Source organism: Nothoprocta perdicaria, unplaced genomic scaffold (assembly GCF_003342845.1).
Source record: "Nothoprocta perdicaria isolate Ctin4 unplaced genomic scaffold, notPer1 scaffold_96, whole genome shotgun sequence".
NCBI classification, from domain to species: Eukaryota; Metazoa; Chordata; class Aves; order Tinamiformes; family Tinamidae; genus Nothoprocta; species Nothoprocta perdicaria.
The window spans coordinates 2529767-2544697 of NW_020456265.1; the positions used below are offsets into that span (position 1 = coordinate 2529767).

Consider the following 14931-nt stretch of genomic DNA (forward strand, 5'->3'; position numbering starts at 1 on the left):
TTACAGCTTTCATTGGTGTCTTGGGAAGGCCCAGTCTGGCTGAGGAGGATTTTTATTCTGCTGCTTGCTGAATCACGTATCATTTCTGCATTTCACCTGTGGTGCAGGCAATAAAAAAGGTGATGATAAACTAAAATAGATGATTTTAAGTGAAAATAATGATTGGGAGTGTTATGTGAGCACTTTTCATTAAAAAAAAAAAAAGAAAAAAAAAAAAAAAAAAAAAAAAGAGCTTCCTTGCTTGGGTTTGGTCCAGCTTGGAGCTCTTCAGTTTCCAGAGCTGAGTTTCCTGAGTGGTTGTGGCAGTCCTGACAGGTCTGTCCTTTGGTGACAGAGTTGAGCTGCCCATTTCTTTGTTCAGGCTCAGGGCTGATGGATACTTTGGGGGACAGCAAAGACCACTTACCTGCCACCGGGCCCCATGGTAGCCTCGTGGTGGCACAGCACTGCCATGCGACTGAGGGCCAGAAGGGCACCACGGCACCATGCCTATCAGCTAAAATAATGATGATACCCAAGCCGCTCCCAGAAAACAAAACAAAATAGTATGTATCTGCTTATTACTTGCTCATTTAGGTTCAACAAAGACTTCAAAATAACCGCTGTGCTTTCAAACTGGGGAGGGAAACAGCTGTTCCAACAGGCTGTGGGCCTGAGCACGGCCCTTGCTTGCCGACCKGCGCAAGCGCCGCCTTCTCAGCAGATGGGTCAACCTTTTGGCACTGCTTCCATGAGACACGTTTATTGCCTCTTACAGGGCAGCTCTCAGCATTTGTACTTTATTTGCTCAAAGGGCGGRCCTGCCTGCGTGGCAGGTGAAGCCTCCTCTCGCTGTCTCTTCTTGCCGCGCTGGGCATCCACGTCCGCCATCACCCGCCAGCACCTCAGTTGCTGCCCACCATGGGGGCACAATACGACACCCCGGCCAAACCCATCCCGAGGCCGTGAGAGGAGGAAGGAGAGCGGCCCCTCTATCCTTTTGGTGGTGCCTCGAGGTCTGCGTGAGCCTGAGCAGCGGCCACGGGACAAGGCATCCCAGCTACCACCCACCAGCACCTTCAGCACCAGCCTCGCGTAATGGCGGCCAGGGGCGCCTCGCCCTCGGCTCCCGCTGCGCTCAGCGCCCGCCCCGCGGGAAGGGCGAGCCCCAACCCCAGCCCCACCGCCCGCCCCGCGGGAACGGAGATCTCCAGCCCCACCGCCCGCCCCGCGGGAAGGGCAGGCTCCAGCCCCAGGGAAGCCTCCCGCGTCCCTCCCCGCGGGGCGGCGCGGGCATGTGGCCGCCTCCCCCCCTACGTGTCCCTGCGCTGTCCAGGTGGCTCCGGGGCGAGGCGGCGGGACGAGGCGGGGACGGGGACGTGGCGGGGGGGCAGGGGGGCTCGGGCCGGCCCCGGAGAGAAGGAAGAGGAGGAGGAGGAGGAGCGCGGCTGCGGGGAGGGCGGCCGAGAGCCCGTCCCCCCACACGGTGAAACATGTGGCTGAGCCGGCACAGTGAGTAGCAGCCTCGGAGCGGCGGGCGCTTCCCCGCGACGAGCGCGGAGGAGGCGGCGCGAGGGACGGAGCGGGGTCCCAACCCCCCGACCTCTCCCGGAGCCCTCGGCTCTGCGGCGGCCGCTCCGCTCGGCGGCGCCAAGGGCGGAGCGGGCAGCGCAGCCGCCCCCGTCCCGCAGCTCGGACACCGGAGTGACAGCAAGGAGCCTCTCCCCTCCCCTTCCCTCCCCTCCCCTCTCCTCTCCTCTCCTCTCCTCTCCTCTCCTCTCCTCTCCTTCATCCTTGCCACCAAGCTCAATTTCCTCCCTTTCTCTTTCAGTCAGCGACCCAGCCAACTCCTTAAAACCAACCACCGCCCAAATTTTTAGCCTGGCTGAATTTAAACTTGGGTATTTTTTTTTCTCATTTCTTTTTCTTTGCTGTGGACACCAAGCCCTGCGCAGGTGGGTCCGTAGTAGCAAGGTGTGGCAGCAAGAGCATTTTTATAGCACTTAACCACCAAAGAACCATGCACTTAACTTGGATGCTTAAGTGGCAGCTGTGGTACAAGCAAGCACCGAAGGGAGGGAGGAAATCCGGGAGTAGCTGGAAGGTGGGACCATCCACAAGCTTCTCCCTCAGCTTTGCTTTCTTGAGTGTCTTGTCCATGTTTTCATCCTCCTGTTCCTGTCAGACACTGGGACTGCTGCTGAGAATCCCTGAGCTGSTGGCACTTCTCCACCTTTAAAAGGCAAAATGAAGAAGGTTCCTGCCGGCTATCGGAGGCTCTCTGGGGCATGCAGTTCCCAAATTGGGTATTTTTTCCAAATGTGATGGTGGAGTGAAGGGTCACAGCCCCTAAAACTGACAGAAGGGCGTGTTTGTTTTTTTAAATGTGAACCTCACTTTGCACTTTGTCAATTCTGGGTGTTATATATAAAAATCTTGAGCTCTCTTTAACTATTTTAAGGTTGTCTGAACTTACAGTTCATCTACTCATGTCTAGGGTTTTTCTGCATGTTCATGCAGGTGCCCAGAAAAGGGCACACACGTGCAGGGTGTGTAACTTGAGGAAATCTGTAAGGTCCAGCAGGTAACTTCAAAAATAGGTAACGTCGATGCAGTCCCCTCGTGGCTGCCAAAGCCACGAGGGCAAAACCAGAGGTTGGTCAACAGCAGAGATGTTCTGCAGCAGTTCGGAGGACTAACTACAAATTGTGCAGAGAATTAGTAAATGTAATCCTTCAACATTAAAAAAAAAAAAGGCATGTTTTGGAAACATTCAAGAAGCTTGTGATTTAAGTAAAGTACAGGAATGCAATAACTGAGGTTAGATGTTTCATATTTTTATCTTCTACTTAGGCAGTATACCACACTCTCTAACTCAGTTTGCGACAGAGTTCTTCATAGTTCTGATGAAAACAATTTAAAATGGTTTTAAAGATAAAGTTGCAAAGCCACCAACAAAATATGAAACACAAAACTGGATTAATGAACGGGCTCGTAGAGCTTTACCAACCGCCCCGACTCCCCCATATAAATAAAAGTGCTCAAATCTTTATATAGGCTTCTTAAAAGTGTTCATTAAATTGTTTTTTGCCTTTAAAAAATGTGACTTGCTATCCTTCAYAAATTAAATATTTTACATGTAAATCTAAGTATATTCCAAAAGAGAAGGAAGTAAATTTTGTCTACTTCGGTCATGCCTTCTTTTTTTTGTGGTGTGTAAACTCTGTCAATGTTCACATTCTCTATGTAACAYAGATGTTGATGGGGTGGTTTTCAATATTATTTCGGTGTTGTTTTGTATTATTACTAGTGGGAGGATAAGAGAGATTTCTCTTAGACTGAGATAACAATTAGGGAATTTGTTTCATATCTGATTTGTTATATTAACTTCTCAATCTTATGAAGAAATTTGTTATATCTCTGATTCATTCACCCTCCCAATCTTAATCCACTGATGCAAATATAACACATTTCTCAGTGTCTTCCCTGTAGTCATATAAGTCTGTGCTTTCAGGATTGCTATGAATAATGATAGAGAACTTACTGGGAGTTCAGCTGAACATCTTAGAAGGAGGGGATCAACATCTTGTGCAGGGGATCCTGCAAAGGGATTATCAGGATAATTTACAAAAGAACCTCACATGTTCATAATGATCTGTGCTTATCCTCACCAAGGTTCAAGKACTGGGGTGAAAGCAATTATGAGGAAGATTTAGGCTATACAATAGAAAATATTTTGTAACCATAATGTTGGCAAAGTGAACATAGTTTTTTTGGACATTATTAAAATTGATTTTCAGGACTATGAAACTCAAAATTCTCCWTTTTTGCTTTAATGGCCATCATGTTCAAAGACGTGTTTGGTGCTGAGTCTAGTTGGATGGTGCCGAATCAGTACTAGGGCCAGTGCTGTTCAACCTGTTCATCAGTGACTTGGATAAGGGCACCCTGAGCAAGCTTGCGGATGATACCAAGCTGGGTGGAGTGGCCAACACTCCACAGAGGGCTGTGCTGCCATTCAGAGGGACCTGGACAGGCTGGAGAGTTGGGCATGGAGGAAACCCATGAGGTTCAACAAGGACAAGTGCAGGGTCCTGCACCTGGGMAGGAATAACCCCAGGCATCAGGACAGATTAGGGCTCGACCTGCTGGAAAGCAGCTCTGCAGAGAGGGACCTGTGAGTCCTGGTTGACACCAAGTTAACCATGAGTCAGCAGTGCCCTCGTGGCCAAGAAGGCCAATGGGATCCTGGCTGCATCAGGAGGAGTGTTGCCAGCAGGTCAAGGGAGGKGATCCTGCCCCTCTCCTCAGCTCTGGTGAGGCTGAACCTGAAGTGCAGTTCTGGATGCAGTTCTGTGCTCCCTCATACAAGAGGGATGTGGAGCTTCTAGAGAGGGCCCAGCAGAGGGCAACAAAGATGATTAGGGACTGGAGCAGCTCTGCTATGAGGAGAGACTGAGTGAGCTGGGCCTGTTTTCTCTGGAGAAGAGAAGGTTGAGTGGGGATCTGATCGATATGTGTAAGTACATGATGAGAGGTTGTAAAGAGGATGGGGTCAAASTCTTCTTGGTGGTGGCCAGTGATAATAAGTTGAAACACAGGAGGTTCCATCTGCATGTGAAGAAGAACTTCTTCACTGTGAGGATGAYGGAGCCCTGGCACAGGCTGCCCAGGGAGGCTGTGGAGTCTCCTTCTCTGGAGATGCTCCACACCCACCTGGATGCCRCCCTGTGCCCCGTGCTCTGGGCGGACTGAATGATCTCCAGGGGTCCCTTCCAACCTTAAAGATCCTGTGATTCTGTTTCATTACAGAGCTGGGTTTTCCTGCATACTTTGGTCTGYTGCCTGTTTCAAAAAGGCAGCTTTTATGTACTGACCAAAATAATCCTTCAATAAATGAACTGTGCAGAGTTAKGTGTCCATCTGATCACCTTAAACTRTCAGCCTTTTGACCTGCAGTATGATACCTCATTGCTGAGCATGGTAAATTAGGGAACATACTTCTGTGAGACCACGAATGCAGGACAGCATTTCTGATAATGAGGACATATATGGACATATATGGATAATGAGGACATATATATGGACATTTATTTTATGTCTTTCCAGTCAGGAAAATTGTGAATCCTAGTTWTTTTTTGCAGCCTGTAGTCGCACTGGTAATAAAGCCCATGGATACTGTGATCTAATTGAGAGAAGGGGGAGCAATCACTCTAGTCATATTTGAATGCAGTCAGAGCTCACTGTGTGTGTGGCATTATTTGGACCTTCTTCAGGTATTTTTTTCCAAGGCATCAAGTGGGTGAAGGGAGGTCACTGTACTCTCTGTGTAGTGTAGAGATTTTAAACAATTCCTGTGGTGTTGGCCTGTTCCACAATATCAATGATAACTGCATACTACTTGGATAATCACCTCTATAGGTATCTGTTACTTATTTTTCAGAGTCAAAATCTTACTGAACTTCTTGCTTCTTTGGGGCATTGCGGTTGTGATTCGAGGGTGGATTAAGTCGGGTGTTTTTGCTTGAAGATCAAGTTTTAGAAATGAAAGAGACGGCCGAAAGAAGAACACCACAAATGCTCTATTGCAGCATCTCCAAAGGCTGCGTTTAGCCACTGTATCAGAAATAAAATTACTAGTTCTGTAACAGTGCCAGAAAAATATATAAGATCTTGTGTGTTGTTATCAAAAGTCTTTATATCTTTGCAATCTATTCTTTTTCATAACAGGTTTTGTGAAATTATCGGGACTTCTGTTGGCAACATTGTTTTCTTGGTACTTGGGATACTTTCTCAGTGCTCTTGTATCTGAAGAGGTTCTGTCAGCATCTATCACTAATCTTCAAGATATTGGAAAGAAACCAGTGATAAGGGGTATATAATATTTTTTCCTAGGTTTACATGTAATGTACTTAGCAAACAAATGATGTGCTGTTCACCTAAGAATTAGCTGGCTGAATAAAGTTAATTAATTAGTGTAAAGCTGAACTATCCCTTAGGCATTATTTTGAAGAAACAAAATGTCAGCTTGTATTTGCAGGCTTGCAAATAAATTTAAGTGACTGATAAGAAATAAGAATACCTTATATGCTTGTATATAAGCATAGTTCTTCAAAGAAGCAGCTTTGATTCTAGTATATAGAAAATATATATACACATATATATTTATATGTATATATTAATGTATTATAATATAATTAGTAATAAATATTATTTTATGACTAGAGTAGCTTTGTTGGATCCCTAATCAAACTTTGTGCTGAAATTTTCATTGTTACTCTTTTCCTCTAATCTGACTAGGTAGTTTCTTTGCATACATTTTTCTCGTTTTATTGCTATGTTTTCATATGAAACAGGACTTAACATTAGAACAATAGCTATTAATTTTAAGTTACTAAGCAAGGAAAAGATTGTACTGGTAGAAGTTCTTCATCCTTATAGCCCTTGTTTTCTGTTATATGAAAAAAAGCTAAATAATACTTAGCATGATCTGGCTCAAATCAAGAATATATGAGACATTTTTTTTCACCTAAATAATCTTCCTTTTGTTCCCAGCAGTAGTTTGAAAGTCAGTGATACCTTAAAGCCCATGCAGATTTGCAATAGTGTTACTAAAATATTGGAAAAGTGGCAGAATTTGACTGTTAAAACGTTTAAGCTTAGTGTGTTGACATTAAGTGGTTCTTTCTCTGTAAAGATTTTTTTTTTCTTTTGTAGCATTCAAAAAAAAATTCTCCTCTTTTTGCTTTTTCCTTTTTTTATTTCTGTGGTTTCAGCCCCAGCGCCCAAAAGGCAGAAGTGTGACCACTGGTCTCCCTGCGCACCCGGGAGCTACGCCTATCGAGTCCTTAGTGGGGGGGGCAAGGAAAAGCTGGCGAAAATTTGTTTTGAGGATGAGCTGTAAGTACCAGTCAAACTGCAAATCTAAGCAAGCATTTTGTAATATGAGGAAAGATGTTTCATAGCTGGGGGAAAAGGATTCTTCGATAGAAGCATATGCAAACAAAGGCTACCATTGATAGCCCTTGGTGACTTCTTTCAGTGCTACTAAGCATGCCCTAATTCTGAAGCCTCTTGAGTTTTCCATGCTGTCTTATTCGGAATTACTGTCTTTTCATTTCTAACTTTTTTTTTTTTTTAAGTTTTGTGCAAACTTTTCTGCATCATGCTTCATGAGTCCAGCTTCTTTACAGTTTTCTCCAGCCTATATGATAATGATTCAAACCAAGACAATCCATTACTGTGGAACTCTGGCATAAAATAAAGACTCAAAAGAAATGGTAGACAACTTTAGAGGCAGTAGGCTTGAACATATATGTACAAATATACTTCTTAAAGCCCTCTTAATTTTTTCTCTCACTGCTCCTTGTGTGTTCTCCATTTGAAACAGCTCAGAGTTGTCACAGAGATCACAGCATTAAGGCTGATTCCAGTGGAGGGCATGTTTTCCTCTAACCAGCACTAAACTGCACATAGTTTCTGGGCAGTTTACCTGCCATAGTTCTTTTTCCAAACTGTTTGATTAAGCTTCATTTATTAGCTCTGATGTGTTTATTGCCGAATAGTGGCAATCTGAATTCTTGGAAGATTGCCCTCTCAATCCTTTAACCTGAGATTGAAAGATCTTTAACTGTTAGTATTTCACTGGAGATAAACATTTTAAGATTTGTTCTGAAGTTTATTTCATTTTTAAATAACAAAATYCCGTGTTATTTACTCTACAAAAACTGCATTACACTTAGTTTCAAATGGAGTTAACTTAATTGTCCGGGTTTGGGATAGCCAGTTTGAAAAGCTGCCAAAAGCCCTGATAGTTGAATGGGCAGCACTTGCTGTAAGTCCTATTCCTTTGTGGTTCTCAAATTGGCAGGTAGAATGGCTTCAAAATCCTGAAACAATCTTTGTGCAGATACATTTCACATAAATATTTCCTCAGAACTGCGTTTTCTTTTGTGGTCTGGTTTCTATTTCGTCCTTCTAGCTGCATTTGTACAAAGTATCTTCCCAAACTGGTTTCCTTTCCTCCAAGTTCAGCTGTTTCATAGGCGTAATGTGCAAAATTTTAAAGCTACAGCTCTTTACAGGGTCTTTAATTAAATARTGGAGAGAAAGAAAAAAAGTAAAAATCAGGAACATCAGAAAGTGACTCAGCGTAGATGAATACAATTTTTGGACGAGACCTTCTGGAGGGGTAAATCCTACTGAGATTCTATTTATTTCAATTTCAGGCTCATAAGTGAAGCAAAGGGTAATGTTGGAAGAGGTATAAACATTGCCATTGTGAATTGTAAGTAAGAGAATAAATGTTAGATATGTTTATACTGAAATCACCTTTTTAAAGTTCATTTTTTTACTAGCTAGTGTGGATGAAAAGGAAATAGTTACAAACTTAGATTTTTGTTAAGCTTAAGTATAACGTGGTATTTGGAAGAAAAAAATCTTGTAAATGAACGAAATTTCCTCAAAAGCTGTATAAGCAAAGAGATAACAGGTAAGTAGAAGTGCTCTATGTTTATGTGGATGTGTGATACTATTTTATTAGACAAAAATATAACTACTTTTTGAGTAACATGGGAGAAATACCAAGGCCTCCAATAGTAAGACTCAATTTGCAGACTCAGTTCTTGGTAAAAAAAAAAAAGGTGTATTTGATAATGGATCCTGAGAAGAATAAATGCACACATGCTGAGGGGGGAGGGAAAAAGAAGCAGTTCAGGTGCATGTCCTTTCAGATTTGATCACAATGTTTTTGCTCTGGTGTCTTTATCTCACATGCTTTTAATGATACCAGCATATTAAATTATACTAGCAAAGTATATGTATCTTTTATTTTTGTCTCTCTCTCTCCCTTTTTCTTTTTTTTTGGGATGAATGTGTTAAGAACTATATGCTTTTAAAATTTCTGATAAGGAGTGGTAAAAACTATGCTGTCTGTAAGAGGTAAACAGTTAAAAATGAGTTTTTAGCACACAGCTGTAAACTAAGAGGACAAATAGTGACCCTGAATGTTTAAGTAAGATGATATCAAAAAGGAGTAGGGAACTAGTTTTATATTGACATTAGTGAGGGAAAAAAAGTATTGTATCAAATTGTTGTAGTCACATTTTTTAAAGGCTGAACAACCATTTTCTTCATCATATAGTTAGCTGAGATRTATCTCAGCTAACTTAAATCTTCACCTGCCACTAAATCTGTTTGTTATCTCCAACCAAATTACACTTACAAGTATTTTCTGCATATCTCCTAATTAGATCAGTCTAGCTAATAGCTGTATTTAATACATATCCTGTAGCATCACAGTCATTCCATAAGGATAACGTTTTTTTCTCTGAATGAACAAGGCCCTTTGTAAGAAAGAAGACATAATTAATAAGCCCAAACTAACATCTCAGAGAGACAGAAAAATAATTATATTTTTCTGCTGTCCTCACTGCAGTCTTTTTGTTGTTRTTCTTTGCTGAGAAGACCAGCTCTAGAATATTGATTTACCACTTACAGAATTTATCACCTTTTCCCCTTATCAACCTGATAAACTCAGCTTTTARTCCTGTGTGTGTTTGGAAGAACTCTCCTCCATGATTTTGCCATGTATCAATTGAGCATAAGCCATAAAGGGAACAGGAATTGCTGCATCTTCTCTTTAGAGATGAGCCAATAGCACTCTGAATGGAAAAAAACATCTCACATACAAGGGTATGTGTCTTCGATAACCAAAATCAACTAGTTCAGTTAGCATGGATTTAGAAATGTGTAAAGTGCTTCCCATTCTATGTGTCTCATGAAAATGAAGAGTGTTTGGTCTCTCAGCAGCATAATTAACCATGAATATGGACCAAAATGTCCTGAAATGACTAAACGTTTGCATACCCACTTGTGGTCTAGCAGTGAGGCCAGAGTGCCCAGTTTCTGTCCACTGAGATGGAAATGACATGAAAGTTGGCACATCTGAAGGACTATATGGAATAGTCTTAGACCCCTTTAAATAGTATCAAACTTAACCCATTAGCCCATATTTATAGTTATGACATAATATAGGTCACTATAGTACATGCACATATAAAAACACAAGTTCACAATAATCTTAATTCATTCTTAAAATTAATAGAAATATTTTTATTACRTTTGATGACTCAGATTCAATGTGCTGGGAGGCAAGTGAATTTAGTTGAAAAATTTATATATTAATTACACATTTTATTTGACTTTATTTGATTTTATTTGATTTTATTTGACAGTTTTCAGGTCTGTCCTAGGATATTGAAAAGAAGAGATTTTTTTCAGCTGACTGTGATCGCGCAAAGCTTAAATTTCCATTATTACGGATTCCTTCCAATTTCAAAGTTCAAATGAAACAAAAAATGAAGCACAATAATACTGAATATTGAACATACCTAGCTGTAGCTGAAACTGCTGTGCATGTTGATCAAATCTAATCACTTTACCTTATATTTGCCTTACATTTGCATTCTTTTTTTTTTAATGCAGATAAAACAGGAGAAGTTGTAGCAACAAATTTTTTTGACATGTGGGATGGAGGTAGGTCAAAAAGATCATTTGTTAACATTTCAGTGTTCAAAAGAGAGTTATTTTAAAATTATTACCCTTTTCTTTCAAATGATAATGATTGTCTTTTTAAAGTGGATTTACTAGAAACAAAGCATTTTAGTCTTTACTAAAATATGCTGTAGCCAGGTTTGATGACAAACTCTCGGAAAAGCCGTATTTATCCTGACGTTTGAGCTAGTTCACATTTATTGTCACCTGTTCTCCATCATTTCAGTCTTGTGCCTTGTATATGTTTGGCAATTGGAAAAGCAATAGCTCAGTGCTCTAGATAGGCTGCCCTCTTAATAAATATGGGCATGCAGTCAGGCATATTGGCCAGCTTAGTTAGCAAGAAACTCACAAAAATAAAGGTACAGAAGAGAAAGGACTTCTYCTGGTCTATTCCCTGCTTTGTTTGCATGTATAATGTAATATGAAGTAAACTTACAAGTAAGTTTACAGTACAATATGAAGTCTACAATACAATATGAAGTCTTACAATATGAAGTCTACTTACAATCTTGAGCTTAAATGATTTTCTTTYAGAAGCTCAGAATAAATATTTTTGTTTAATACTGAGAACTACACATCAATCTGTGCTCCCATAGGCTTCAGTGAGAGGCAGGAGCTTTCAGCACCTTTCCAGTGCTGAAAACCCACTGCCTGTCATCAAAAATACGTGTCATTTTCAAGAGACAATGCCAAAAACATGAGAACAAGTTGAACCTAGGAGAAAGTASGTGGTGTGTGCTATGTATGTATCTCAGAGAGACACAAGCAATCAGTTGTGTATTGCTTTTACAGACCACTCTGCAGAGATGGTGGCTTTCATTGAAAATGCACCACAGGGATCCCTGCTTTTCATGGTGACCCATGATGATGGAAGCACCCGGTAAGTCATTCATGGTAGACTAAAGAACAGAGCAAAGGAAAGCTTGAAAATCATAATTGCAAAATACTGTACAGCAACAAATAGTTTTGTTTCTGTAGGGGTGTCTCTCAGAGGTTTTGAATCCAGGCCCATCCCATGCTTGCCTATATCATATATTATGAAGCTTTCAAAGATGAACAGATGGTCTTGTATTTGTTTAAAATCCACTTATTTACCCTCTTAAAAGCCTTTGATACTACCTCTGGGTTGCAACTCTCTATTCAGATGGGGTCTGCAGCTCCAAGTAAAACATACTTAGTTTACATTCCTCTGCACATCTTCACCTGATTCTTTTAGTGCTGTCAGATTTTAGGGTTTTTCAGTTTGAATTCATGATAAAATAATTCATGGTCATGGTACGGGTTCATGATTATGCAGGCAAAATCTTAATTCATTTGGCTGGTAATAAAAATTTCATGCTTTAATCCTTGTTGAGATGAAATATCAAATAGTATTTGAGATACCTTTTTGTTTCTGTTATACTATTACAAACAGATTCTATTAAAACCAGGAATTTGCAGAGGAAGAAAGAAAGATTTTGCTTTTAGAATTTCATGTATTCTACTAAGCTTTCAAGATAGTGGGAGTTTTAGACTTCTCGCTGTTTCTGCTGACCTACTATGTAAACCATGAATTGTCTTCTTTTTCAGCTTTTTTAAATGATGTCATGCATTTTTAACAATTTTCTTTGTGCTAAATTTTCCTAGGTTGAAGAATGATGCCAAACAAGTAGTAGAAAAGCTGGGAAGTAAAGAAATAAAGAATATGAAGTTTAGGTCAAGCTGGGCCTTTGTAGCTGCCAAAGGCTTCAAGCTGCCAGATAATATCCAAAAAGAAAAGGTCAAGTTCAATATATTTTCACTTTATATTTGGGTTTTTTTTCAGGTATGTCTTTCAGGTACAGATTTATTAGTGCAACTACAATAACTGCAGTCTGTTTCGTAAGTCCCAGTTGTACAAAACAAGTTCTCTAATGTATTCCCCTACTTAATTTGGATTTGGGACAGCTTTTACCACAATGGCACTAAATCCTTTAGTGACTGCTTTGTCCTTCTCCAACATATTTACAGAAGTGATCAGTTATTCCAGAGAATCTCAGTTTTGAAATTTGCAGCCTGACGTGCTGTCCAGAGGCTTACATTTTCTTCCAAAAGAACAGTTCCAAGGAGTTACACAATTTCAAGGCTGTTTTGTCTGAAAATTGGMCTGTTTCATATTGGCTATGCAAGCAAAGTGATGCTTTTATCACAGAGCTGTTACGAATAACTTCTCTTCAAGCTCCATGAGTAAGATGCCCTTTTTATATCATATTTCTGATTTTATCTGTGGCTTTGTTTTATCTGCTTGCTGTAAGCTCACAACTGCCTTTTCTGCATCACAGAGAAAAGCAGAAAAGACCCAACTCAGAATTCTGTTCCCTTTATGATACTGAGTCTCTTCAAAGACATGTTAAATTTCCATAGCTAATTTACCCTAGAATATTGTTGCGATCCTCTTAGCATCATAGAGCTTCCACAGGGAGAAAAACAAGTTTTTCATTTAGTCTATATTACAACATCCACCTGGAAAATAAATATATCATTGTACATAAGAAAGAATTTTTCTCCTGTTACGACAAGCAAGATGACCAACATAACTTGTAGATTCCCAGTCTTACTCTGTTTTCCCCTTTCTGCTAAATGAGGTGTTACAAATCAGCTTGTAAAAGGTTAAAAAATACTTTTTTTCTTCCTTTTTTTTTTTTAATAGATAAACCACTCTGACAAGAATAACAGGTACGGTGGCTGGCCAGCTGAAATCCAGATAGAAGGCTGTATCCCAAGAAACCTGATCTGAACAAAYGAATACCTTAGTTATAAAGGCAGTTTTGTATTTTTATACATATGATGCTAGTAGGTTGCCTCCTGAAACCTATAAGCGTCTTAACAGTAATTGTAAAATAAGTCRTATGTACTGTTTTTAAGCATTCTTTCTTCACAGGTTTTACTCTGATCTAAAAACAAATAGATATTTTGTGGCAATATTCCATTTTGGAATTCCAGCATTCAGGAGATCAGTCTAAAACACTAGGTTTATTGAAAATGATTATAATAGGGTCATTAGTAATTCTAATTTTTGTTGTTTGCTTGTTTGTACTGTTTGTCTTCTGGTTGTCTTTAAAGACTGATACGGAAATATGAAAATATTTAAATTGTAATATACAATCACTAGCAATAAATTATTTTGTTGTTGTTGTATTAGGCATTCYACATGTCTTCAGAAAAGAAGTTTCTGTTATTTTAGTTGAGCTCATTTCCTGGTGATGTAACATGGAATAATGTTAACATCCAAAAAACAAGTTATTTGAATTTGTTTACCAAATCTGTGCTGAACATCTACATCTTTCTTTTTAATTATTTTTCTTCCAGTAAGTTTAAAAAAAAAAGATGTGACAATGCAAGATGAAGTGTTATCCTTGGTAGCTGTAGAACCAAACACATATTGGAAGGAAAACAGAGGTCATTTGTTCAATTTCAGTTTTACTGAAGCAGATCAAATATGTACAGAACTTTTTTAAGTGGTGCTTATGTTTGATGTTTGTTATTTAGAAGCTTCCCACAAAGCAGAWTCCACAGCTTCTTTAAGTTGTTACCTTTAGCCTTTCACAATTACTCTATTTCCCAAACATACAGAATCTACCTAAATATTCTGCTGTAGGCATATGAAGACCATCCTCATCAGCTGTCTTTCCTATACTGATCCTACCTCATCTTTTTTTAACCTTTATGTTTTTCTCAAAATTAAAAGTCTCACATAATGTGTGTCAACACCTTTCTTAGTATGCTGTGCTTCGAGTGGGTCACAGCACTCTGCTCTTTACTGGTGCCTTCCACTCTAGACTGTAAGTCTAGAGTCTAGAGACTCTTTCTCTCCCCACTAGGAGAGAATGAGAAGTGCTGACCTGCTTGCTGACCACAGGATCTTCACGCTGCTCTTGCACTCCATGTTGCCCTCTTGGAGGCCCCTCTGCAGTGCTCCACTTCTCWACCCTTCTCCTGCTGCCAGCAGATGCTTTTAGGCACTGCTGTTCTGAGCAGTTTCCTGGCGTTAAGTTTCTCCTAGTCCCTAAAGCTCCATTTTCTACAACCAGTTGAACAACGAGGACATAGAATCATAGAATGCTACAGGTTGGAAGGGACCTCTAGGGATCATCTAGTCCAACCCCCCTGCACATGCAGGGTCACCCAGAGCCYGTGGCACAGGGCTGCATCAAAGCAGGTTTGGAAGATCTCCAAAGAAGGAGACTCCACAACCTCTCTGGGCAGCCTGTGCCAGGGCTCTGTCACCCTCYCTCTTAAGAAATTTTTCCTTAAGTTCCTGTGGAACTTCTGGTGCTTCAGTTTATTGCCTATCAGTCCTATCAGCAGCCACCACTGAAAAGAGGCCRYCCCCTCCTCCTCACTGCCTCCCTTGAGGTATTTATACACACCGATCAG

General features: G+C 40.5%; 1 protein-coding gene across 1 annotated transcript; it reads left to right on the forward strand.

Moving 5' to 3' along the window:
* The first annotated feature begins 1443 nt into the window (after window positions 1–1443).
* Window positions 1444–13506, forward strand: FAM3B (family with sequence similarity 3 member B). The gene is made up of 8 exons (XM_026053033.1): window positions 1444–1491; window positions 5710–5853; window positions 6756–6879; window positions 8208–8266; window positions 10465–10515; window positions 11329–11416; window positions 12163–12295; window positions 13205–13506. Exons 1-8 carry the CDS (start codon window positions 1473–1475, stop codon window positions 13289–13291), a joined length of 705 nt encoding a protein of 234 aa, XP_025908818.1. The 5' UTR covers window positions 1444–1472; the 3' UTR covers window positions 13292–13506.
* The last annotated feature ends 1425 nt before the right edge of the window (window positions 13507–14931 follow it).

Excerpts from the sequence above, each read along its gene's own strand:
- FAM3B (XM_026053033.1), top strand. Across the intron at positions 5,854-6,755 it reads AAAGAAACCAGTGATAAGGG|CCCCAGCGCCCAAAAGGCAG; the intron begins GTATATAATATT and ends CTGTGGTTTCAG. Across the intron at positions 11,417-12,162 it reads CATGATGATGGAAGCACCCG|GTTGAAGAATGATGCCAAAC; the intron begins GTAAGTCATTCA and ends AAATTTTCCTAG.